Below are 25,893 nucleotides of genomic sequence, written 5' to 3' on the forward strand. Positions count from 1 at the left end.
ACAACAAACACCACAGAAATACAAACAACTATAACAGAATATTATGAAAACCTATATACCAACAAATTGGACAGCTTAGATGAAATGGATAAATTTCTAGAAACATATAACCTACCAAAATGAAAGCAAGAATAGAAAATTTGAATAAAGAAATTACCAGTAATTAAACTGAATTGGTAATCAAAAAACTCCCCAAAAAACAAGTCTAGGACCAGACAGCTTCACAGGCAAATCCTACCAAACATTTCAAGAAGAGTTAATGCCCATTCTCAAACTATTCCAAAAAAATAGAAGAGGAAGGAAAACTTCCAAATTCAATCTATTTAATGATAGTATCACTTTGATACCAAAACCAGATAAAACACCACAAAAAAAAGAACTACAGGCCAGTATCTCTGATGAACATTGATGCAAAAATCCTCAATAAGATATTAACAAACAGAATCCAACAATACATTTTGAAAAATCACTCAGCATGAATCAAGTGGGATTTATTCCTGGGATGCAAGGGTGGTTCAATATCTGCAAAACACTCAATGTGATACATCACATCAGTATGAGAAAGGATAAAAGCCATATGGTCATTTCGACAGATGCAGAGAAAGCATTTGACAAAGTACAACAACCATTCTTGATTTTTTTTTTTTAAAAAAAACCCTCTGTAAAGTAGATCTAGAAGGAACATAAGTCAACATAATCAAAGTCTTATATGAAAAACCCACAGACAACATCATACTCAGTGGTGAAAAACTGAGAGCTCTTCTGCTAAGGTCAGGACCAAGACAAGGATGTCCACTCTCCCCACTTACTCAGCATAGGGCTAGAAGTCCTAGCCTCAGCAATCAGACAACAGAAAGAAATAAAAGGATCCACGTTGATAAGAGAGAAGTAAAACTCTCACTATTGGCAAATGACATGATACTCTATATAGAAAACCTTAAAGACGCCACTGAATGTGGGCTTCCTGACAGAACCCATCTCTAAGTGTTAGTTTCCATTTTGAAAAATAAAAATGCAAAAATGTATAAGGAACAAAGTTAGGAATGATTTGATGGACACTACTAAGTTCTTCTGCTGATGAAAAATATTTAGATAAACTCCATCATTTGAAATTCATTTCCTTTGTGGGATGCCTGGATGGCTCAGTCAGCTGTCTGCCTCCAGCTCAGGTCATGATCCTGGAGTCCTGGGATTGAGCCCCGCTTTAGGCTCCGGAGCTCCCTGCTCAGCGGAGAATCTTGCTTCTCCCTCTCCCTTCACCCCTCCCTACCACTCATTCTCTCTCTCTCTCTCTGTCAAATAAATAAATAAAATCTTTTTTAAAAAAAGAAATTCATTTCTTTTTTTAAAAAAATTCCATAACTCTTCTAACACAAATTAGTCATTCTTTCAAACTGTAAACACCTGTGAGAAGATATCACCTTAACTAGACTGTCATTCACAGCCTATTATGACTTAATGGATGCCACTGTTTTTTTCTAAATAATGAAGGTCAGGTTGCTAAAGAAACTGAATTTTATATTTGGGAGAAGGAGAAAGCAGTGAGATCTTAAGATACTAGGTACTGTTGGGGTGACTGGGTGGCTCAGTCAGTTAAGCATCCAACTCTTGGTTTCAGCTCAGGTCATGATCTCAGGGTCATGAGATATAGTCCCATGTTGGGCTCTGCACTTAGTGGAGAGTCTGCTTGAGATTTTCTCCCTCTTCCCCTGTCCCTACCCTGTGGCTCACGTGCGCTCTCTATGTCTCTCTCTCTAAAATAAATAAATAAATCTAAAAAAGGGGGGATCCTAGGTACTGTTTGAGAAAGTAGCCTCATGGGGACAATCAGGCAAGAAGCCATATTAGAACCAATGATGGCTCCAAAAGAACTGCGACCCTGTCCCTGTTTCTCTAAGGAGTGGCTTACATAAACATAACAAGTATTAGTTCTGGATCTGCTAAGGACAAATATTGGGTTACCATGGTCATCAATTTACTTCTTGTGCTGAATTTCTCCACTGAGAAACACAGTTTGAAGAAACCAACCTCAAAGAGAAATCCTGAGAACAAAACTTCTCAATGACTATACAGAAATACAGAAATTGTTAGTTACAAATATTGTATAAGTTCTAAAAATAATGAGAAAATGTGTAAATTCCATAACTCTTCCAACACAAAGCCAAGAGAGATGGATATGGTAGAGAAGAATGAAGGAAAGGAGAAACACAGAAAAGAAAAATTAAATATCACTAAAATTCCTCATTTATCTTAATTTCTACTCATGTAGTAATTCAGAGTTTAAAGAGGCAAAAAAAAAAAATCCACAGCACTGGTCAAATATTAACACACACATTATCGGAATTATTTAATTCAAATAATTTTTATTCTCTACAAATGTCTTTATTTCTTTTTCTCTACAAATGTCTTTAAAGAAAAGTGTCTCATGTTAAAATATAGACTAATCTCACTTGGGAAACAACTTTTTTTTTTTTTAAGATTTTATTCATGAGAGTCATGAGGAGAGAGAGAGAGAGGCAGAGACACAGGCAGAGGGAGAAGCAGGCTCCATGCAGGGAGCCCAACATGGGACTTGATACCAGATCTCCAGGATCATGCCCTGGGCTGAAGGCAGTGCTAAACTGCTGAGCCACCTGGGCTGCCCGGGAAACAACTTCTTATAAGAAGGCTTTAGAGATCAACACCACTTTAACCCTTTCTTCAACTGATTTGGTGCCCAAATTAAATTAACAATAAACTGTGATATTGATACATATATTTATCAGTTAAAATCCAATCCTGCCCCACACTCCATCCACAGCCTGGAGAAAAAGAATCCTGGAGTCAGTGTGGGGAATGGTTTACCTTTTGGAGGAACTCACTGAGAGTGCTGTGGGTAAGTATATGCCCTACCCCACCATGAAGTAACTTCTTGCTGGCTACATACTTGTACTGAGGTCATTTGAGCATATCCTCTCCAGCTAAACTCAGGAAACTCCAAGGGATCAAATCCAAATCGAAGTTCTCTTCCATTAGGTGTAGTACCATCTTCAATTTCATACTTCATATGATGCAAATCCGGGAAATAGTAGTTGTTTTCAGGTCTTTTGTAAATAAAAAGTAAACGTGGATACAGCAAGTTATGTTCACTGATAGTCCAAATATTCTTTAATCTCAATAGCTACTGCTAAAGAACTCCCACCAAATTGACAGAATACAATAAATAAGAAGAAAGAGCCACCCCTTTGCTTTTTCTTTAAATTATTGCTTTCATTCATGTAAACATTCACATAAAATATACCCAATACCTATCAGTCTAAGCAATAAAATGAGAAAAATCACTTAGCACAACCCATAGTAGTAGCCTCCTTTAATATGTTCTAAATTGTTGTCAACAACTTAGCAAAATCAAATTAGCTTATTTACTATAAATTCATTCACTCATTAATGTATTTATATTCACTCATTACACAAATATTCATATATAAGTGTCGGGTACTGTTGCTAAGTACCATTTATGCAACAGTGAGTGTGATATAAAATATTTCAGGGATCCCTGGGTGGCGCAGCGGTTTGGTGCCTGCCTTTGGCCCAGGGCGCGATCCTGGAGACCCGGGATCGAATCCCACGTCGGGCTCCCGGTGCATGGAGCCTGCTTCTCCCTCTGCCTATGTCTCTGCCTCTCTCTCTCTCTCTCTCTCTCTCTCTCTGTGTGACTATCATAAATAAATAAAAATTAAAAAAAATTTTCATATGCTAAGTTTACAAGCATATTTCATATGCTAAGTTTATATATAGGGAGATACATTTTTCTCCCTATATATATTTTTGAATCATTAAAATGACTTTTTTATGCCTTGTATTTTCTTAAGCTATAAGCCTATAAATGGATTCCTTTCAAGGGTCCAAACATGGTAGTCATAGAGAAGGATCAAAAATATTCCAATGCTTGTGTGACATTTCATATTCAAACAATTTGAAGTTCTTCAAAATGGCACATTTTGACAATCTAGTCACAAACTAATATCAGTAGATTTAAAGCCATTAAGATCATTTAGTCAAAGGAAATAAGAGGTCATCGTCCTATATCACAAGTAGAATTACAAATGCTTACAATTTCTCTGGAAGTGATATACAAAGGTCCTTAAAAATTGACCTAGTAATTCTACTTCCAGGAATATATTCTAAAGAATGATTTTACACATAGTGACAAAGAATTAACATACAGGAATGTTTATAATAGTGAAAACCTAGAAACAACGTAAATAGTTTAAATTTGTGTACAATTTTGAAATACAATTATTAAATCATTTAAAAATTATGAAATATGTAACCATTAATATTTCTGAAGACTAATGATAATGGAAAATGTCTGCAATATGATGTAAAGAAAACATAAAAGCTTTACAATGAACATACATTACATCTATTATCACAAAAATTATTTAGAAAACAAGGTGAAAGTGAATGCTTGTAAGAAAAATGAAGAATGCCCAAATAATATCATAAACAAACATTGGAAGGAATTTAATACAAAAGGACCAAACCTAGAGAAAAGGTGGTATGGCATCTTTGATGCTAGTTTTCTATCCTTTTATCCTAGCTAGAATTTACCACTGACTCAAAAGACAATTTTGTATGTATGTATTGGCTATAATGTACAAAAAAAAAAAAAATCAATGTTTTTGCCTCTGGGTAGGTAATTTAATTCCTATTTGGTTGTATTATTTCTACCTGAAAAATAACCAGTTGCCTACATAGTTGGAAAGAAAAAAACTTTTGCTGGTTAAGTGGGGGAAAGCTCACTTTATCAACAGGAAGGTGAGAAGAGATAAAACCTGGGTGGAAATGTTTCTGAACCTATTTACAAAATTCCTCTGGTGCATCAGGTGCCTCGTTAGTCTGCAGGGAAACACACCCTCAGGTGTGTCCTCCTTTACATACCCTTTATTATGTGGCCCAGCAGTGATTGCCATTTAGAAATGACTGAAGAAAGCTCAGCTGGGTTGCTCTGACTGTTAGAATTCAAACGCTGAAAACATCAAGGGAAAGGGGAGAAGCACCATAAGAACTAAATACTGACAATTTAACTACACTAAAGATTTCTTTATTAATCTGTTGATAATGCAGAAGTAGTGAAGATGCTTGCAATTTAGAAGTTGCATTTCACAGTTTCCAGCATATGATTAAAAGCCAGAATATTAAAAATAAGTTTTTTCTTACCTCTACCGAGAGAAAATTATGGATAGATCATGGTTTCAAAAAAATCTATATTGATCTAACAGATAATATTCAGAACATTCCACCCTAAAACAGCAGAATACTCATTCTTTTCAAGTGCACACAGAACAGTCTCCAGAACAGATCACATATTAGGCCACAAAATGAACCTCAACAAATTCAAGAAGATTGAAGTCATACTATGCACCTTTTCTTTTTTTTTCCTTTTCTTATTTTTTAAGATTTTATTTATTTATTCATGAGAGACACACACTGAGAGGCAGAGACACAGGCAGAGGGACAAGCAGGCTCCCTTCAGGGAACCCCATGTGGAACTCAGTCCCAGGGCCCTGGGATCATGCCCTGAGCCAAAGGCAGATAGATGCTCAACTACTGAGCCACCCAGGTGGCTTTTTTTACCACAACACTGAAACTAGAGATCAACCACAAGAAAAAATCTGGAAAGAACACAAATATATGGAGGTTAAATAACATGCTACTAAACAATGAATGGGCCAATCAAGAAATCAAAGAAGAAATAAAGTATTACATAGGGACAAAGGAAAATAAAAACACAAAGGTCCAAAATCTTTGGGATCCAGCAAAAGCTGTTTTAAGAGGGAAGTTTATAGCAACACAGGCTTACCCCAAGAAGCAAGAAAAATCTCAGATCAACAACCTAACATTACCCTTACAGAAGCTAGAAAAAGAAGAACAAACAAAACCCAAACCCAGCAAAAGGAAGGAAATGATAAAGATCAGAGCAGAAATAAATGAAACTAAAAAAACAATAGAACAGATCAATGAAAACAAGAGCTGGTTTTTTGAAAAGATCAACAAAATTGATAAACTTTTAACAAGAATTGAGAGAGAGAGAGAGAGAGAAGTCAAATAAACAAAATTGGAAATAAATGAGGAGAAAAAAAACAACCACACTGAAATACAAAGGATTATATGAGAATATTGTGAAAAATTATATTCCCACAAATCGGACATCTAGAAGAAGTGGATAAATTCCTAGAAACATATAATCTCTTAAAAAGGAATCAGGAAGAAATAGAAAATTTGAACAGACTGATTACCAGCAATGAAATTGAATCAGTAATCAAAATAACAAGACCAGGACCAGATGGATTCACAGATTAAATCTTCCAAACATTTAAAGAAGAGTTAATATCTATTGTTCTCAAACTATTCCAAAAAAATGAAAGAGGAAGGAAAGCTTACAAATTCATTCTATGAAGCCAGCATTACCCTGATACCAAAACCAGGTAAAGAAACTAAACACACACACACACGCACACACACATACACACGAGTGTGTACACATATACACACAAAGCTGGAGGCCAATATCTCTGATGAACATAGTTGCAAAAATCCTCAACAAAATATTAGCAAACAGAATCCAACAATACACTAAAATAGCCATTGAGCACTATCAAGTGGGATTTACTCCTGGGATGCAAATCAATCAATGTGATATATCACATATGATAAAAACCATATGATCATTTCAATAAAAAAAAAGCATTTGACAAAGTACAACATCCATTTATGATAAAAAAAAAACTCTTAACAAAGTAAGTTTACAGGGAACATACCTCAACATAATAAATGCATTATAAGAAAAACTCACAATAAACGTCATACTCAATGGGGAAAAACGCTTTCCCTTTAAGGTAAGGAACAAGATAAGGATGTCTGTCCACTCTCACTACTTTTATTCAACATAGCAATGGAAATTCTAGCCATAGGAATCATACAAAACAAGGGACTAAAAGGTATCCAAATTGGTAAGGAAGAAGTAAAACTTTCACTATTTGTAGATGACATGATACTATACAAAGACTCCCCTAAAAATTCCACCAGAAGACTATCAAAACTAATAAATGAATTCAGTAAAATTGCATCGCATTTCTATACACTAACAATGAAGTAGCAGAAATAGAAATTAAGAAAGTCTCATTTAAAATTACACCAAAAATAATAAAATACCTAGGAATAATCTTAACCAAAGAGATAAAGACCAGTGTTCCAAAAAATATAAAAGATTGATGAAAGAAATTGAAGAGGACAGAAAGAAATGGAAAGACATTCCATGCCAATGTGTTGGAAAAACAAATACTGTTAAAATGTCTGGATGCCTGGGTGAGGTTGAGCGCCTGCCTTTGGCTCAGGGCATGATCCCAGGGTTCTGGGATTGGAGTCCTGCAATGGGCTCCCTGCGGGGAGCCTGCTCCTCCCTCTGCCTGTGTCTCTGCCTCTCTCTGTGTGTCTCTCATGAATAAATAAATAAAATCTTTTTAAAATAGATTGTTAAAATGTCCTCTTTACCAAAACGATCTACACGCTTAATGCAATCCCTATCAAAATGCCAACAGCATTTTTCACAAAACTAAAACAAATCATCCTAAGTGTGTATGGAACCACAAAAGACCCCCAAATAGCTAAAGCAATCTCGAAAAAGAATGTAACTAGAGATATCACAATCCCAGATTTCAATATATATTACAAAGCTGTAGTAATCAAAAACACTATGGTACCTGCACAAAAGTATGCACATAAGTCAATAGAACATAATAGAGAGCCCAGAAATAAACCAGTAATTTTATGGTCAATTAATCTTCAACTAAGGAGAAAAGAATATGCAATGGGAAATAAACAGTCTCTAAGAAATGGTGTTGGGAAAACTGGATAGCTACATGTAAAAGAATGAAACTGGATTACTTTATTATACCATATACAAAAATAAACTGAAAATGGATTAAGGACCTAAATGTGAGACCTGAAACCATAAAAATCCTTGAAGAGAGCAGAGAGTAATTTCTCTAACATCGGCCATAGCAATTTGTCTAGATATGTCTCCTAAGGCAAGGGAAGCAAAAACAAAAATAAACTACTGTGACTACATAAAAATATAAAGCTCTGCACAGCAGAGGAAGTAATCAACAAAACTAAAATACAACCTACAGAATGGAATTTGAAAATGATATATCTGATAAACGGATAGTATCCAAAATTTATAAATAATTTTACAACTCAACACCAAAAAATCACATAATCCAATTTGGAAAAGGAAGGAGACATGAAGAGACATTTCTCAAAGAAGACGTGTAAATGGCCAGTAGACACATGAAAAGATGCTCCACATCACTCATCATCAGGAAAATGCAAATCAAAACCACAATGAAACTCACACCCATCAGAATGACTAAAATCAAAACCACTAGAAACAACAGGTGTTGGGCAGGATGTAGAGAAAAAGGAACCCTCATGCACAGCTGGTGGGAATGCAACTGGAGCAGCCACTGTGGAAAACAGTTCCTCGAAAATTTAAAAATAGAATTACCATATAATCCAGTAATTTCACTTCCTGCTATTTACCCCCAAAATAGGAAACACTAACTTGAAAAGACACATGCACCCCTATGTTTATAGCAGCTTTACTTATAATAGCCAAATAATGGAAGCAACTCAGTGTCCCTCCCTCAATAAATGAATGGACAAAGAAGACATGGTATATATACATAAAATAATATTATAAATATATATAAATAATATTATAAAATAATATTAACTACATATATATGTAGTGGAATATATATAGAAATATATACATAGTGGAAAAAGGAATGAAAATCTTGCCATTTGCAACAACACGGTTGGAGCTAGAAGATGTAACACTAAGTGAAATGAATCAGTCAGAAAAAGACAAATACCATATGATCTTACATATATGTAGAATTTAAGAATCAAAACAAATAAAGAAAAAAGAGACAAGTAAAAAAACAGCCTCTTAGCTATAGAGAACAAAATGGTTGTTACTGGAAGGGAGATGAGTGGGAGGTTGGGTAAAATAGATGAGGCAGATTAAGAGCATGCTTAACATGATGAGCAGAGTAATGTATAAAATTTTTGAATCACTATATTTTATACCTGAAACTCATACATCATTGTATGTTAATTATACTGAAGTTTTTAAAAAAATTTTAAATCTATAAATTGTTAAATATGACAGGACACAGAGACAGTACGCTGCCATACTTGTGACAGCCCCCACCACCACCACCCCACCCCCACCCCCGGGGAGCTCAGTCTCCACTTACTCCCTTGCTCCTCTAGTTCATTTGAATTAGCTCCTGCATGAGATGAGGGACTTCATCTCGTTTCTAGAGTTTTCTTCCCATTCCTTCCAGACGCACCCAGGGTAACACAGCTGGCCTCCCCTCGCCTTCTGTAGGGGTCCCAAGGGAGGAGTTGGCACTGACTCTTCTTAGCCCAGGCACCTGCCCATCTGTTGGGCCCTCCATGCTGTCTTTTACATGAAGGTTCAGCCATGGGAACCCACCTCAAGCATCCAGCTCTAGTCTTGTCCACCTGGCTTTTTGCACCTGTGGGAACTTTCCATGAGGCAGCTCTGTAACCTACAAAATGGATGTCTTTAGAGCAACCTTACCTCCTGCTTTAATTGGGCCCACTGACAAGTGTCCAGATTTCAAATGACAGTATGGCTTCATGTGCCCTCTTTCCTGCTCTCTCCTGGGGACAGCTTATCTCATCACCAGAACTGTCCCCACAGATGGGACTGAGAGCCTCCCATGACATCAGTATGGGAGAAAACCTCCCTGCAGACTCACCGTTGGCACGCCTTCCCCACGACATGTTCTCGGCAATGGCATCCTCCAGAGGGCCCGCTGCACATGGGAGTGACCGCTCCACCAATGTCACACTGACACCCTGAAGGTTGGGAAACAACAGCAGTGACCCATCAGAGCATCTCTATGCTGAAGCTTCCCCTCCTTCTACAAGAAGCAGAAGTCGGTAAGGCCAGGGCTGCTTCTTACCCCTGCCACATCTGATATCCAGCAGATGTTCGAAATATGTAGGGACCTCCCACACGAAGGTGGGAGGAGCACCCCCAAAGTCTACTTGTAAGCTGGAGGTACACTTGGAGGTCAGCTCCGACACTGCTGTCCAGTGTAATGGGCTAGGAGCCAGAGAGCTAAACATGATTGAGCAGCACGGTGCTCTTGTAAACAACGTCTGCTCATGAGAGTCTGTGGAAGGAATATAACAGTAGCCTTGTGGGGCCACACGCCTGCAGGTGTATTATTTAACACAATATTACCTCTAAAATATGGTGTGAGCTGCTTTAATCATACAAAATATACCTTCAAAATGACTAAGTCTTGATGTTATTTACGAAATTAACAGATGACTCCCCCTCCGTCCCAATTATGTTTTCTGTAATTAAACCAACAATGTTTTGGTAGAAGAAAAGTGGAAGCAACCCCAACTGCAATTTGTTACTAGTCTCAACTGAGTATTTGGCCAAATTCCCTGGATAGGGTTTTTAAATCCCATCCCATCAGAAAGACTGCAGGAAGCCAAGGGAATTCAAGAAAGATGATCCGGACAGTCTCTGCCCATCAAAGCTGGCTTTCTGCAGGACCCACTGGAAGTATTTACCTTGACACCCAAAGTAATTGCTCTTTTTCAAAGCAAAATATCCATCTTCACACGTGTCACAGGAATCGCCACTGACATGGGACTTGCAGTGACAGTCACCATCTCGCTGCAGAATAAGCCAGATGACAACATTTGGTAAAATCACACAATTTGCTAATCTTCAAGATTTAAAACTGACTCATTGTATAACGTGAGGCGAGGATCTGAAGACATTCAGAGAGATATTAGCATGCCCTGTATGATGACAGAGGCACTAATGTCCTCCCACAGACACCCCAACATCAACTGCTCTAACATCTCACTGGTTTGCCAACAATCGGCCCGCTTACCTGCCCACACTCTCCGATTCCACTCACTGTCCCCGCCACGTGGCACTGGCATTCTGTGAAGAAAAGAGAGTGTCCTTGGACCAAGGTTGCACAAAGGACAGCCTTTGGCTCTGGAAACGTGACACAGCAGCAATCCTACATGTGTGGTCACTTTCAGGCACGCTTCAGCAGAATTCCAGTTTGCTCCACTGAAGCCTAAAATAGGACTGCTTTCTGGGGTCAGCAGAAACACCAGATCAATACCATCTACCTACGAGAAGTAATGGCTAGTTTATGACCACTCTGACACAAAGGCTGCAGTATCATGGATTTTTAAATGATTCCAAGGTCAAGGTCATTACTGATATGTTTACATGAAAACATACTCTATTTTAAGGACACATCCGCTCCACTTAGCCAACTTTAGCTTGGTGTTTTTAAGTTTTTATCTTGACTTCAATCTAAGCATAAAATGAAAATAAAATCAAACCCAAAAGAGGGGTTTATAAAAAGTAAGGCAATATAAACCATTTATCAAGTGGCTGCCTTTGCAAACAACAAAATACATATGGAAACAGGATATAAATCCCTTGCCGAGATTTTCAAAATGACAGAAGTTCTGCCAAAAGTAGGGGGAAAAACATCAAAACATTTACACGAAATTCCAGACAAATTGAACTTATTAAATAAATAGCTCTTTTGTGGGTTTAGTCACTGAAACAGAGAAAATTCAGAGGAATTTGCAATATAGTAAGTTACTATGCATAAAAACCTTACCTGAACACCCATTGGGGTTTTCTTTGGCCAGATTCCAATATAACGGTTTGCAGATGCTACAAGAAGGACTTTCAGCATGAGGCTTGCATTGGCAATATCCCTTTGAAAGAAAATCAAGCTAACACTTGACATCTCAAAATTAAGACATGTTTTCAAACATATGTTCTGAACAAAACTTGTCAGAGAATTATATTTTGACCATGAAAAGTAAATTAAGTGTAACCAGAGGGAATAAAACTGTACTGCGTTGATTTCAGCAAACTGCTCATGGCTTTTGTTTTATTCTTCATTTATTTTTTTCTACACATAATCCATATTTGCGGTTAAAACAAAATTGGAAAACACAGAAAAAGAAACATTGAAAAATCATTTTATTTTTAACAATTATCTGTTGATTCTATTACAGTACAAACTACTCATTTAAATGGAAAAATATCAGGGGCAGCTCAGGTGGCTCAGCCATTTAGTGCCGCCTTCAGCCCAGGGCGTGATTCTGGACACCCAGGATCGAGTCCCACGTCGGGCTCCCTGCATGAAATCTGCTTCTCCCTGGGCCTGTGTCTCTGCCTCTGTGTGTGTGTGTGTGTGTGTGTGTGTGGTCTCTCATGAATAAATAAAAAAATATTTTTTAAAAATAATAAATGGAAAAATATCTGAATATTTAACATTTTGAGGTTCAGTTGAGAATGATGTTTATCTGAAAGTACTTTTGTAATGCGCAGGGGTCCCTGCCTCATTGTAAGGATGCAGAACCTCTCTTCCTCTGTCCATCGAATGCCTGGAGGTCCACCATCTCCAGGCTTGAAGCTAAGACAGATAATTTCTAAAGCACTTAGAAAACTAACACCACAATATTCACAGTATCACATATGCACTTTGACCAAGAGCAATGACCTCTTTAGCAATTTGGATTCGGGTCTTATTTTAATTACTTTTAATTTCAGGAAGCTCCTAAGTGCATTCGTCTGTAATATGGATCAAAATACGTCAGTCAGAATTGTAACCTTTGGCAAGCTTCTACTTACCAAACTGGAGTCCAGGGTACCGGCTGGGTCACAGACACTTCTGGAACCTGTACATGATTTAGAAACATATTAAACGCCTCGTGTTTTTATGTCTGCCTGTCTCTTGGTTTGTTTTATTTGTTTTTAAAAAGAATGCATCTATGTGTGTATTTCTTGATAGATGGACTTCGCATGTAATTCAGAAAAAGGCACACGCTGATAACCATTATGCTCCTTAATCTCCGAATCACTTTTTTTGCCACTTAACTCCATTCCCTGCCTACTATTTAAAGTTCATTTCTGACTGATGGATACTAGGGAGAGGAGATTCTAGAATTTGGAACATCTTTAAGATTATCCAGAAGGGGGCAATATTGTACCAACAGACTTTTTAATTGCCCATTAAGTAGAAGTTAACAGATGTGTAAGTACACTTTTTAGTCAATCAAGATTTAAATCTTTAATTATCACAATCCTCTTGTTCCCCACCTGTACTAAAGTTATTTCTAAAATTAATTAGTTTGTTTTCCTGCCTAAGTCAATACAGTATTACAAGCCCAATATAATCACTCTTCAATAAAGTGGGATCTTGCAAAGTCTCAGTATTACTATTACACAGCAGTATTACTACTAGAAAGGAAGAGGGTTTGGGTAAGCCTGCCCTAAGCCTGGTTTCCCAATAATTTAAATGACCTCATACTATGATCTGGTCTTCTCATTAAGTTTTTCCTTAGACATTTTGCCATTGTCTCCTCTTTGTTTCCTTCAGCTTGTCCTTTGATGACTTCATGTGTCTCTTTCTGTTTTGATGTTTCCTCACATTCCTTCTTCCGTAAGAGTAAATACATCCTTCCCTCTCTTCGCTGGTTTTCAACCTGGCCATGCCCTGCCTTTGGCTCCTGCCCAGGCTGACCACTGCCGCCATTTGGCTCTGGAGGATTTATTGTGACTGTCGCACTGTGTGTGCCCACCCAACACACACCCCTTGCCCAGAAACCACAATGCTTCCTTCCACTCCTGGCCCACTGGAAGTGAACAGACACACCCAGGACAGCCTTGCACTCTGGGATTCTTCAGGCCTTCTCGAAAGCAAACTGCCCCCTCTGGCTACCGGCTACAATTTCTACTGGCAAGAAAACCTGGTCTCTTGAGGATACTGGTGAGTAAAGTTCTGGGGAATCAAGTTGGCGCTGTGGCCCTGTCTTCACTTAGCTCTGATGGCAACACTCAAAGAGTTACCAAGAGCAGGAAGGAGTCAGAGAAAACCATATTCTCCAAGTGGAAAGTCTGGTGCAGCCTTCCTCAAACATCTCTTCTCAACAGAGAAAGAGGCTCTAAAGCAGCTGCAGGAGCTCCTTAGCACTGGAGTCTGCGCACCCCAGAGAACACAGGGAGATTCCACGGGCATCTTACTTCTGCACCGTCTCCCACTCTCTCACTGGCTCCTATCAGTGGGGAGGGGTAAGTAGTGAGGATGCCCCGTGACAGTGACAGTGTTTCCTCCCTTGGCTCTAGGTCACCCTCTTCCCCTTGCACCCATGCTATGTGAGGACAATGCCCCTAGGAGGCCAGAGCAGTGAGGAGAGAGGGGCAGAAACACAGAAAAGGTCTTGCTCTGCCCTCCAGCAAGGGGACCTACTAAAATCACCCCTCAGGGGATTATGGAGCAACCAGCATCAGTGCTGTCAGCCTGGAACCAGAGAGAAGCCAGGATGCTTTGGGAAGGGGTAAAGGAACACTTGGTGTAGCTAAAAGGGGTTCACGTTTGCCATACTGCTATACACAGAGAACTGACATGCGAACCAAGAAGTATAAATTTAGAACACGTGGGGGCACCTGGGTGGCTCAGTGGTTAAGTGTCTTCCCTTGGCTCAGGTCATGATCCAGGGGTCCTGGGATCAAGTCCTGCATCAGGCTCCCCTTAGGGAGCCTGCTTCTCTCTCCACCTATATCTCTTTCATGAATAAATAATCTTTTTAAAAAAATTAGAACACCTGGGAATTAACAAAATTTTTTTAGGAATAAGTCATTTCTGGATTCCTTTGAGGATGCGTATCTGATACATGCATTTTCAGTGGACTCAAACTCAGGGAGGAACCAGGCAGATGAGGGTCAAATGTGTAGGGTGACTAGGGGTGTGTCCCCTGGGCTTGTCTGGGCTGCACACATACCAGAGAACAACCCACCCTCTGGCATTTTGATGTCTTCCCTACCTTGGCAGTGAGGGAAATCATAGGCTCCTGAGAGACACCTGTCACACCGCTGTCCTGTAATCCCCGGCTGGCATTCACACTGTCCCGTCACTGGGTTGCAGGGCGTCTGGTAGGAGCCAAGGACTGAACACTGGCAGGCTGAATGAAAAGACATCAGTCAGACCAGGACTGTGGGATATGGGACCTGGATAGAGCATGGTGGTGGGCCAGAGAAACCCAAATGCAAGTTCCCGCTACAGGATTTGTTCAGAGAGGCACAGTAGGTATGGCCAAACCAGAGCATTTACCACTATTCCACCCTCCTACTTCATATTCATCCATTGAGCAGACTTTGATTGAAGGCCTACTATGTTCAGTGGCACCAGGACTAGATGTGGGGGTAGAGGTAATTAAGAAAAATACACATTCCCTGACCTCAGAGAGCTTAAAAATCCGGAAGAGGAGCTAGGGAATTATTGACATAATATGAAGCACCTCCCTTGCCCCCACCGCAGCCAAGAAACTGTAAGAGAAATGAAGAAACATGCTAATGCCACTCAGCCTGCTCTTGGCAGACAGCGGGACAAGGACTCTGGTTTCTTACTGCCATCTGGGTCAGCATTGTTTCATGGGCCTACCTGCAGAGATCATGTACTTACCAAGGGGCTCATTATTGAGGAAATGTTCTTAGGTTCTGCAATGGTTAATTTTTATATGCCAACTTGGCTATGCTATGAAGCTTAGATATTTTGCCAACACCACTCTAGATATTGCTGTGAAAGTTGTTTTTTTTAAAGATGTTATTAATATTTCAATCAGTTGACCTTGAGTAAAGCAGATCACCCTCCACAATGAGGGTAGACCTCATCCAATCATTTGAAAGCCTTCAGAGAAAGACAGAGAGTCCCAAGGAAGAAGGAACTCTGCCCTCGGATTTGAGCTGCAGCATCAATCCTTCCCTGGGTCTGTAGCCCACCAGGCTGCCTTGCAGATTTTAGACTCTCTAGCCCCCACAATCATGTAAGCCAATTCCTTAAAATAAATCTCTCTCCATACACACACACACACACACACACACACACACACACACACACACACCCTATCGGTTCTGTTTCTCTGGAGAGCCCTGATTAACATAAGCTTTCTGCTATTTCTGTCTTAAAGGAAAGTGAATGAGGAAACACTGGCAGGCAGTTAGGGCAGCCCAGCAGTGGCAGCTCCAACCAACATAATGTGGAAGACATGGCCCCTGGCTCCTCAGGCCGCAGAGGCTGTCCACGGAGCCTCAGGAGACACAGTGACCCTCCAGAGGTGAAAACAAAGACCCAGCACATACGTTGTTTTACATCATGAATTACTCAATCTGGCATCACAGGTCCCATTTCAATCCAGGTAGCAGTGACAGCTGCCAAGTTCCAAACCCAAACCTCAACAACAGCAGACCCTCTTGGAAATACTATAATGTCTCACAAACATTTTCATGCTGCTCGGTGTATCGGTCCAGGTTCTTGGAAGTTTCGGGAGTATTTTTACCTCCCATCTATTCCTCATTGTTTCAGCTTTAAGACATTTTTACTCCCAAAGAGTATAAAAAATAATGACCATAAAGCTCCAAAGGGACACGGAGTGTGTCTGTTGTGCTCCTTCGATGGCTTCCAGCATCACATACAGCCCTGGACCCAGTAAGTGCCAAATAGATATTTGCTGATTGAAAGAATAAGTAATGCCTGAAGTCTTCCTGAGGTCCACACTGTGTAGGCTGCTGGCACACATTCCCTTACTGAATCTTACAGCCCTGCCAGGAGGCAGGTATTGTATGGGTAACGCCACCCTCTTCTCCATCAGTAAACAAGCTCATGGGGTGTGGTGGGGCTCTACTGATGCCATGTAAATCACAAGGTAAACACTGCATCTTACTGCGCCCGGGACTTGGAGCTTTTCCTTCTGTTGGAAAAGCAGCCTGGCACCTTCTCTAGTCAAAGCCACAAAGCCAACAGTCAGCTCCACTTGTCACCACCCACCTCTCTGGTTAACAGGGCATAGAGCAGATTAAATCTTCAGAAAGTCCTCGGGTCTCTTCTAACCAACCACCTCAATGTTCTCCCAGGTGAAAACTGAATTACGAAGTGAAGGGTCAGTTCAAGACCCAGTCTCACCCAACGTGGCTTTGGAATTCTCCCCATGCTCAGCCCTAGGGTTTTTTTCCCCTCCTAGAAAAGTGGGGCAGGGTCTCCTGGGAGTGTCCCCAGCCCTAAACCTGCCCTGCAGTGCCAACCACCATTAGCTGGAGCCACATGGCCTCTTCTCTTGGCTAGTTTTGTCTGATTCATGGGACTATGCTGACAGGTAGAAGGAGGTTAATCTTGCACTGGCAACCTATTTAGAGGAGTTTTCTAAGGAAAGACCTGTCACTACCTCCCAAGGACTACAGCAAACCCCAATGGGGACATTTCCTGGCCAAGGGTCAGGTCCGTGTGGTTGAGGTTTGGGGTCAGCTGCACTCGGCGCCTCTTTGGTTCCTAGTCATGGGAGGACCACTTGTTTCCACAGCCCACATCCTCCTAGGCTCTATTCTAAGTGCTGACTAGTTGCTGCCCAGCAAACTGTACCAGGAAAGGAAGGGAGAGGGAGAAGGAGAAATATGAAAGAGAGGAAAGCAGGAATAAGGAATAGGATGGGAGGAAAAGGGGGGAGGGGTATTGGGAGGAGGAAAAGTGGGGAGTAAACCCCTCAAATGACCAAGTTCACTGAGAGAATTACAGTAGTTGCTGTAGTTGAAGATAGAGGTGACCAGACATCAATGTAAACACAATTTTTAAACATGTAAAGACAGTTATCCAGTGTGGTCTCCTATCTATGATTTGACTTTCACCTATGAAAAAACTGCAGGGCACTTGTGTGAGTCAGAATTAAAATGAGAAGAATACAGCATTGTACTTAGGCAAGTCTGGAACAAATTAAATTAATGCAAAACATGAATGCAGAACCACAACTGGCAAGAACTTAGAAGGATTTTAGAGTTCCTTCTCAAGAAGATTTTTAAAAAATCTTTGAAATAATATAGAGCAAAGCCATAAGAACATTTTTTTGGCTAGAATATACTGGACCATCCGATGTAGCTTTTGGGGTCATGTTGATTTTACTCTAAAGTTCAGTGGCCAAGCAATCAGTTTAGTGAGTCTGAGCTTTAGCCACTAGCCTCAAAGCCGCCCCCAAGGGAAAATTTTAAAAAGAACACAAAAGCTGTTAGAAAAAGGATAGAGCAAGAGGAGAGACATCATTCTTCCAGAACGTAGTGGTCCCAATGGAACCACAAGCTTCAAGATGCATGCCGACATCATGCCAGGAATATGGTGGGTGGTGCATTTCTTGCAAAACTTGAAAAAGAGTGGTGGTGGTAGGCTCCTCTGAGGCTGGATGTACTCTGTCTGGCAAGGGCTACCGAGACAGGGCTTAAAGAGATTGCTCCCCCTACACCACCCTGTTCCAGTTCCAAAGCCTGAACCATGCTTTCTCTCTCACTGGAATGGGACTAGAATACACAATGTACATACCCCTCTGCCTCATTGTGTGAGCCTTTCTCTCCTCTTGAGCCATGACTTTGAACCACAGACAGAATCCAGCAGAGGCTTGCACATACATTCACGTGGGGAGCCAGGGAGCACCTGCTGCTCCCCCCCCCACCCTCCGTCCCTCTCTGCAGCCCTCGGCACACCTTCTCAGTCTCCTGTTTCCATGGTTTGCCTTTGGCCATTAAGCTAAGATGACTTTGATAGACCTTTGGAAACAGAGCTCTAAACCAACCATACCAAAAATATAAACAAGAAGATAGAATATTTTTTAAAAATCCAGACTCTATCACTTAACACAAGGATGTTGCATTATGTACAATAGCAGATTAAAGAGTTTTCATGTCAGGTGTCATCTTCTTGGGGGGGGGGAATGCTACAGTTAAATCTCAGAGGTTTTCTAATCTCTTATGGGACTAGACTCTTTGGGGAACTAGGTTTTCTCAGAGAGCTGACAATTTTACCGACTCACAGTTTTGCCACCCTGCTTTGGTTATGGCATCCTGATGTTGCAGTGGGGGAGTGGGTGGGGCTGGGGGTAGGGAGTAGGTCTAGCCCTTACTCCACCCATGCTGTTCAGACAATGGTCTTCACTGTAGTTCCCTGGATGTGGGGAGACTCAGGCTTGGCCAGTCAGGACACAGAATTCCACAGCCATGGAGTTGGTTCGGGAATGGACACATGATCCAATCAGAAACAGCCTTGACCTGGAGGAAAGCATGCTCTTTTCCCTCGACTTGAACCTGAAAGGATGTATGTCTTAGTCGGTTCCAGTTGCCGTAACAATATCATAGATCGGGTGGCTTGAACAACAGACATTTATTTTCTCACTGTTCTAGAGGTTGGGAAGTCTAAGATCAAGGTGCCAGCAGAATCGGTTCCTAGGGACTCTTCCTGGTTTTCGGACAGCAGCCTTCCTCCTGTGCCCTCACATGGCAGAGAGAATGTATGTAAAGGTTCATTGGTGTCTCTTCTTAGAACATTAATCCTATCAGATCAATGTTCCAACCTTGACCTCATTTAACCTTAATTACTTCCTTACTCCAAATGTAGCCAGTCACCTTGGAGGTTAGGGCTTCAACACATGAATTTGAGAGGGATACAATTCAGTCCATAGCAACATATGTCTAAGAAGTGTCAGCTACCGCCTTACTACCACCTGAGACCTAAAAATGAAGCCAATCTACAAGATAGATTTGCAAGATGGAGAAAAACAGACTTGCCGACGTCTTTTGAGCCCCTGGATTAATCTGTTCCTGAAACCAAATATGCCTGAACTATTCAATTACAGCCAATAAAGTCTTTTTGCCTTAAGCCAGTTTAGGTTAAGTTTTCTGTCACATGAAACTATAGAGTCAAAATTGACTCCTTAATCACCAAAATCTTTTCATTTTAAAACTAAATAGCACTCTTACTAAAATGTATTATATATGTTCCTTCCTCCTGAAATAGCTATTCAGATGTAATTTCACCACTACATCATGATCCAGAGCCATTACTATGATACTCATTTCCTTATTCTAACAGTGACATCCTCAGGACCTCCTGAGTTGAGGAGGATTATTTGCTCTTCATCAAATGGTGCCAAGCTATTATACTTCCTCAGTTTCTCGTCTGTTTTTCTCTTTCCTCCCTTACTGTCAATGTGTTGCCTTGGCAATATTTCCCTCTCTTCTAATTGTATGTTTCTAATTCACCACGAGTGTGGCTTAGAAAACAACCAAACTTAGCATAATTATTTTTTTTAAATGAGGCATAAGTAAGACAGGGTCTATGGGATTCTTCTAGCGGTGTAATGCATGGATTTTAGCACATATCTTTGGAAGCATGCTTTTTCACTTTACAGAGGCAATAGGGGTTGAGGGTCTTACTTTTGGTTCTCACTTTTGCTCCAGATACATGAGCCAGATAACCAAATTCCATCTAGATGGAATAATATTGTACTACAGTTCAAAGAATGATAGACTATGTTTAAAAACAGTCACTTTTTAAGTGGAAAAAATGACCAGAGTTTGAGGTTTATTATAGAAATCTATGTTTAAATAGGCAGAGCTTTAAAAATAACCACAGTTCCTATAAGCAGTATGTGAACCATGGAGTCCCTTTTTAAAAACTATGGTAAATTAAGCTACATGAAGGTGCAACTGAATGTCATATAATTGGGGTATTAAAAAAGCATAGCTCCTGCTGTAACTGAATCCCTTGGATCCTTTCAACTTCATTCAGGGCTGGTGATTATCCCCTGCACCTAGATGAACATGCTAGTAAGTTATTGGGCTCTTCGGCACTCTCTTAGGTAAGAGAACAATCATTAAGTCAAAACCCAGTTTAAGGTCAAATCCCAGGATATTTTTATTTATACCCTCCTTTCTGCTTGCTGGGTTTCAGGCAAGACTATGGATTAAAGAGGAAACAAGGTGTGCATCTCGGATGAGTTCTTCATGCCCTTTGGACCTTACCTGTCCTATAGACAATGTGTAAAAAGATAAGACAGAGTGGTCTCTTGCATCTCAAACAGATTTAGGAAGGAATTATGCAATGTACACTGGCACAGGTGAAATCGATTTATCAGATGACTACTGCAATCTACTGAGTAATGCTTTTAAGGTGAAAGAGAGATCCTAAATTCACCCAAATACGCCATAATTTCAGACAGTAACTATTTGAGAATCTGAAGCCACAAAGCCAAAGAGTATAATAAAAGCAAAGTGACCAACTACTCAGAATCAAAGACAAAATCCTCCAGGATTACTTAACACAGTAGCTTTCAAATTTTTTTAGCTACATCCATAGTAACATATAAATTTTACACTGTAACTCAATAAACACACCATACACACACACACAGATAAAAATGAGGAAACAAGGATATTTATTAATATGTAACTATGAACAACAATAACTTTGCAAAACATTTCTTTCTATTGCTGCTTATAATGCAGAGTTTCTATTCTATTTCATTTTAATGCTGGTCCAAACTCACTGAATTGATTTCTCCATGCACTAGAGGATGGTGACCTGCCGTGTGAAAATTGCAGTCTGTGAAGCACAGTGCTCGCGCTTTTTGAGGTCCTGGGACCTCTAGGTGCTGCAGATATGAAGGAGAATATAATTCCTGAAGGTACACCAGGGTGGAGGTCAAGAAACAGGATATTACTCATCACTCTGCAACTACCTAGCTTCCCCTGGATCTCAGATGAGTTGCAGTAAAATAAGTAATTTCAATTTCTTGTAACTCCAAAATTCTAATGCATATTGTTTTATCACTGTTGTAAATAAGATACAAGGAGAGATGGGTGCAAATTTACAGAGCAATAAGGCTGAAGTGCATCTGGAGAGAAAAATATCCTGCTTTCATGTGTTGGATTCCAACTCCTTATCTTTTTGAAACACAGGTTTACTGAGATATAATTCATATACTATACAACTCATCCATATAATATGTACAGTGCTTTTTAATGTATTCACAAGGTTGTGCAACCCTCGGCACAATCTAATTTTAGAACCATTCTTGTCCCCCCAAAAGAAACCCCATCCTCATTAGCAGTCAATCTCCATTGCTCTGTCTCCGCCAACCTCACCCACCTCCATGCCAACCCTAAGCAACCACTAATCAACTTCCTGTCTCTGTGAATTTGTCTGTTCTTGACAGTTCATATAAATGGAATCACACAATATGTGGCTTCTTTCACTTAGCATCATGTTTTCAGGATTCATCCAAGTTGTGGCATGTGTCTGTACTTTACTTTTTCCCAATAATATGCCATAATATAAAGAGACTATATTTTATTTATCCATTCATCAGCTCATAAACATGCAGGTCATTTCCCTTTCTTGGCTACTCTGACTAATGCTGCTGTGGACATTGGTGTACAAGCTACTGTGTGGTTGCATGTTTCCATTATCCTTGGCTGTATAACTACGAGTAGATTTCCTGGATCATATGGTAACCCTAGGTTTGACATTTTGAGGAATAGCAAAACTGTTTGCCAATTGGCTATGTCATTGTGCATTCCCACGAGCCATTTATGAGGGCTCACATTTCTCCATATCCTTGCCAACTTCTGTTCCTGCCTGCCTTTATAGGGATAGAAAATGATATTTCATTGTGCTTTTAATTTGCACTTACCTAATTACTAATGATATGGAACATCTTTTCATGTGTTTATTGGTCCATTGTAGAACTATTTATTCAAATTCTTTGTCCATTTTTTTATTAAGTTGTCTTTTAATTAGAGTGTTGTAAGAGCATTTTAGATATTCTTTTTTTTTAAAGATTTTATTTATTTATTCATGAGAGACACAGAGAGGGAGGCAGAGACATAGAGAGAGGGAGAAGCAGGCTTCTCACAGGGAGCCTGATGTGGGACTCAATCCCTGGACCTGGGATCAAGCCCTGAGCAAAGGCAGATGCTCAATCACTGAGCCACCTAGGCATCCCTCTTTAGATATTCTTGATACTATATATCTGTGCCTTATCAGACACATGATTTGCAAATACTCTCCTTCATTCAACGGGTTGTCTTTTCACCTTCTTGATAGTGTCCTTTGAAACACAAAGGTTTTTAAAGTCTAGTATCTGTTTTTTCTTCTGTTCCCTTTGCTTTTGGTGTCAAATCTAAAAAATTATTGACTGACCTAAGCTCACAAAGATTTATATCTATGCTTTCTTCTAGGAGTTTTATAGGCTAAGCTCTTACATTTAGGCTGTTGATCCATTGGGGTTAATATCTTTAGATGGTATGTGTAGAATCCACTCATATTTAATGTTAATGATACAGTTGGATTTACTTCTGCCATTTTGCATTTTTCTACATGTCTAATGTCTTTTTGTTTCTCTGTTTCCCTTTTATTGCCTTCTTTTGCATTCAATGGATATTTTCCAGTGTAGCATTTTACTTCCTTTAACAACTTTTTAATTATTTTGTTATTGTGTTACTAGTTGCTCTAGAAATTACAAAATACATCTTATCAGAATCTACTTCAGATTCATATTAACTTAGTTCCAGTGACATGGAACTCCATGTAACTCCATTCTTTCTCTGTTTTTGTGCTATTATTGCTATACATATTATGTCCAAATGTCAAAACCCAACAATATATTGTTAAAATTATTTATATAATCCGTATCTTCTAAAGAGGCCAATAGAAGAAAAGAGGGAACATATAATGTATAGAGTATCTTAATAAACTTCCTTATTTATCCTTTCTGGCTCTCTTCATTTCTTGCCATAGATTTGATGTCACTTCCTTATTCTAATTCACAGCTTTGTTCTCACTCATCTCCTTTGCACTATTATTGTTAAATATATTACATTTATGTATGACACAGGCATGTATATATTGCTATGTATGTTATAGGCCCCCCAACATACATACATATGAGTGTGTGTGTGTGTATGTGTTCAGTCTTGTGCAACTTCTTTTAAAATTAATCAAGACAAGAAAGGATTAAAAAATGCAAATATATTATCTTTTGTAATACTTATTATTATGGACTGAATTACGTGCCCCTCAAATTCATATGTTAACCTCTAATGTGATTGTAGTTGGATATAGGACCTTTAAGGGGGTAATTGAGGTTAAATGAGATTATAAGGGTGGAGCCTGATTCCTACCAGACTGCCTTTTAGAAAGGGCAGAAATATCAGAGATCTCTCTCTCTCTCATTCTTTCAACCCATACATACAGGAAAGGCCATCTGAGAATACAAGGAGAAGGCAGCTGTCTGCAAGCCAGGAAGGGAGTACAATCAATCTTCTAGCAACCCGATCTTAGAATTCTAGTCTCTGGAACCATGAGAAAATGAACTCCTGTCATTTGGGCCACACAGTCTGTAGTATCCTGTTATGGAAGTCCAAACTGACCAATACACCTACCTAATTCCTTCACCAACATCTATATTTTGCAGGTGGATTCCAACTACTGTCTGGTGTCACCTGCTTTCAGCCTTGAAGAACTTCCTTTAGTATTTCTTGTAAGGCAGGTATGCTAGCTTCAAATTCTCCTTTTGTTCATCTGGGAATCATCAAAAGATAATTTTGATGGATATACAATTTTTGGTTGACAAAAATTTTACTTTCAGTTCTTAGAATGTGTGGTCCCACTGCCTTCTAGCCTCTGTTGTTTCAGACAAGAAGTCAGTTAACATTCTAACTGAAATTCCTTGGCAGGGACTGTGTCATTTTTCTTTTGCTCTTACAAGACCTTTTTTTTTTTTGTCTTTCAACATTTAAACTGTGAAATGTCTGATTAATGGATAAAGAAGATGCAGTATATATATATATATCAGTCCATAATAGTAAGTATTACAAAAGATAGTATATTTGCATTATATATATATATATATATATATATATATATATATATATAAAACAAGGGCAGATGCTTAACTGACTGAGCTACCCAGGTGCCCCTACTATTATTTCTTTACTTTTTCTGGCCCTTCCTCTTTCCTCTCTTTCCAGTACCCCCATTACATTGATGTCAGTGTACTTTGGTGTCCCATGTTTCTCTGAGGCTCTGTCCATTTATCTTCATTCTTTTTCTCTCTGTTTTTCAGACTGAAAAATCTCTATTGATCTGTCATCAAGTTTGCTGATTCTTCTGCTGGCTCAGATCTACTATTGAATCCCACTGGTGAATTCTTCATTTCAATTATACTTTTCAACTCCAGAACTTCCATTTGGTTCTTTTAAACAGTTTCTCTTTCTTCATTGATATTCTCTATTTGGTAAGACATTATCATTACCCTTTCCTTTAGTTCATCACGCATGGTTTCCTTTACCTCTTTGCATACTTATAACAGCTATTTTGGTCAGCTAAATCCACCATCTGAGCCCATTCAAAAGCTGTTTCTATTGGCTGCTTTTTACCTGTGTATGGGTCATACTTCCCTGATTCTTTGCATATTTCATTTTTTTGTTTTTTGTTTTTGAAAGCTAGACATTCTAGGTAACACAGTGTAGCAACTCTGGCTACCACCAGGATTGTTTTTTATTTGCTTAGTTGGTTGGCTGTTTAATGATGTGGCTGAACTAGTTCTGCAAGGTCTACTTCCCCTCCAATATCCAGCCTCTGATGATCCTATTCAGATTTTCCCCCTTGTGTTTATCTTCTGGCCTGGCCACCTTAGTGCCACCCCTGGGTCCGTACAAGCAACTTGCTGATTGAAGGTTCTGCTTGGCCAGTCAGATTTTTTATCCTTTCCCATTGCATATGTGTTTAGCTTGGAGGCTGCTCCCACAGTTTGGAGAATTCACTCCCCCCCCCCCTTACATTCAGCCACGGACTATTAGTTTGGATCTTTCCTCTCTGGTTGCTGTTGAGAGGCCACAGCCTTGGGCACCATACAGTTCTAGATAACCAGTGA

General features: G+C 39.5%; 1 protein-coding gene across 1 annotated transcript in view; it reads right to left on the reverse strand.

The window, feature by feature from the left end:
- The window catches only part of LAMA3 (laminin subunit alpha 3), a 245,708-nt gene that overhangs the window by 125,881 nt on the left and 93,934 nt on the right, over positions 1-25,893 (reverse strand). Inside the window, exons 13-19 of the mRNA XM_055324044.1 lie at positions 14,974-15,111; positions 12,782-12,828; positions 11,757-11,856; positions 11,001-11,053; positions 10,672-10,777; positions 9,840-9,939; positions 2,927-3,083 (exon numbers count right to left, since the gene is read on the reverse strand). Of these exons, the coding sequence (XP_055180019.1) occupies positions 2,927-3,083; positions 9,840-9,939; positions 10,672-10,777; positions 11,001-11,053; positions 11,757-11,856; positions 12,782-12,828; positions 14,974-15,111 (701 nt within the window). The remainder of the gene's footprint in view (positions 1-2,926; positions 3,084-9,839; positions 9,940-10,671; positions 10,778-11,000; positions 11,054-11,756; positions 11,857-12,781; positions 12,829-14,973; positions 15,112-25,893) is intronic.

This window comes from Nyctereutes procyonoides, unplaced genomic scaffold, assembly GCF_905146905.1.
Source record: "Nyctereutes procyonoides isolate TBG_1078 unplaced genomic scaffold, NYPRO_anot_genome, whole genome shotgun sequence".
NCBI classification, from domain to species: Eukaryota; Metazoa; Chordata; class Mammalia; order Carnivora; family Canidae; genus Nyctereutes; species Nyctereutes procyonoides.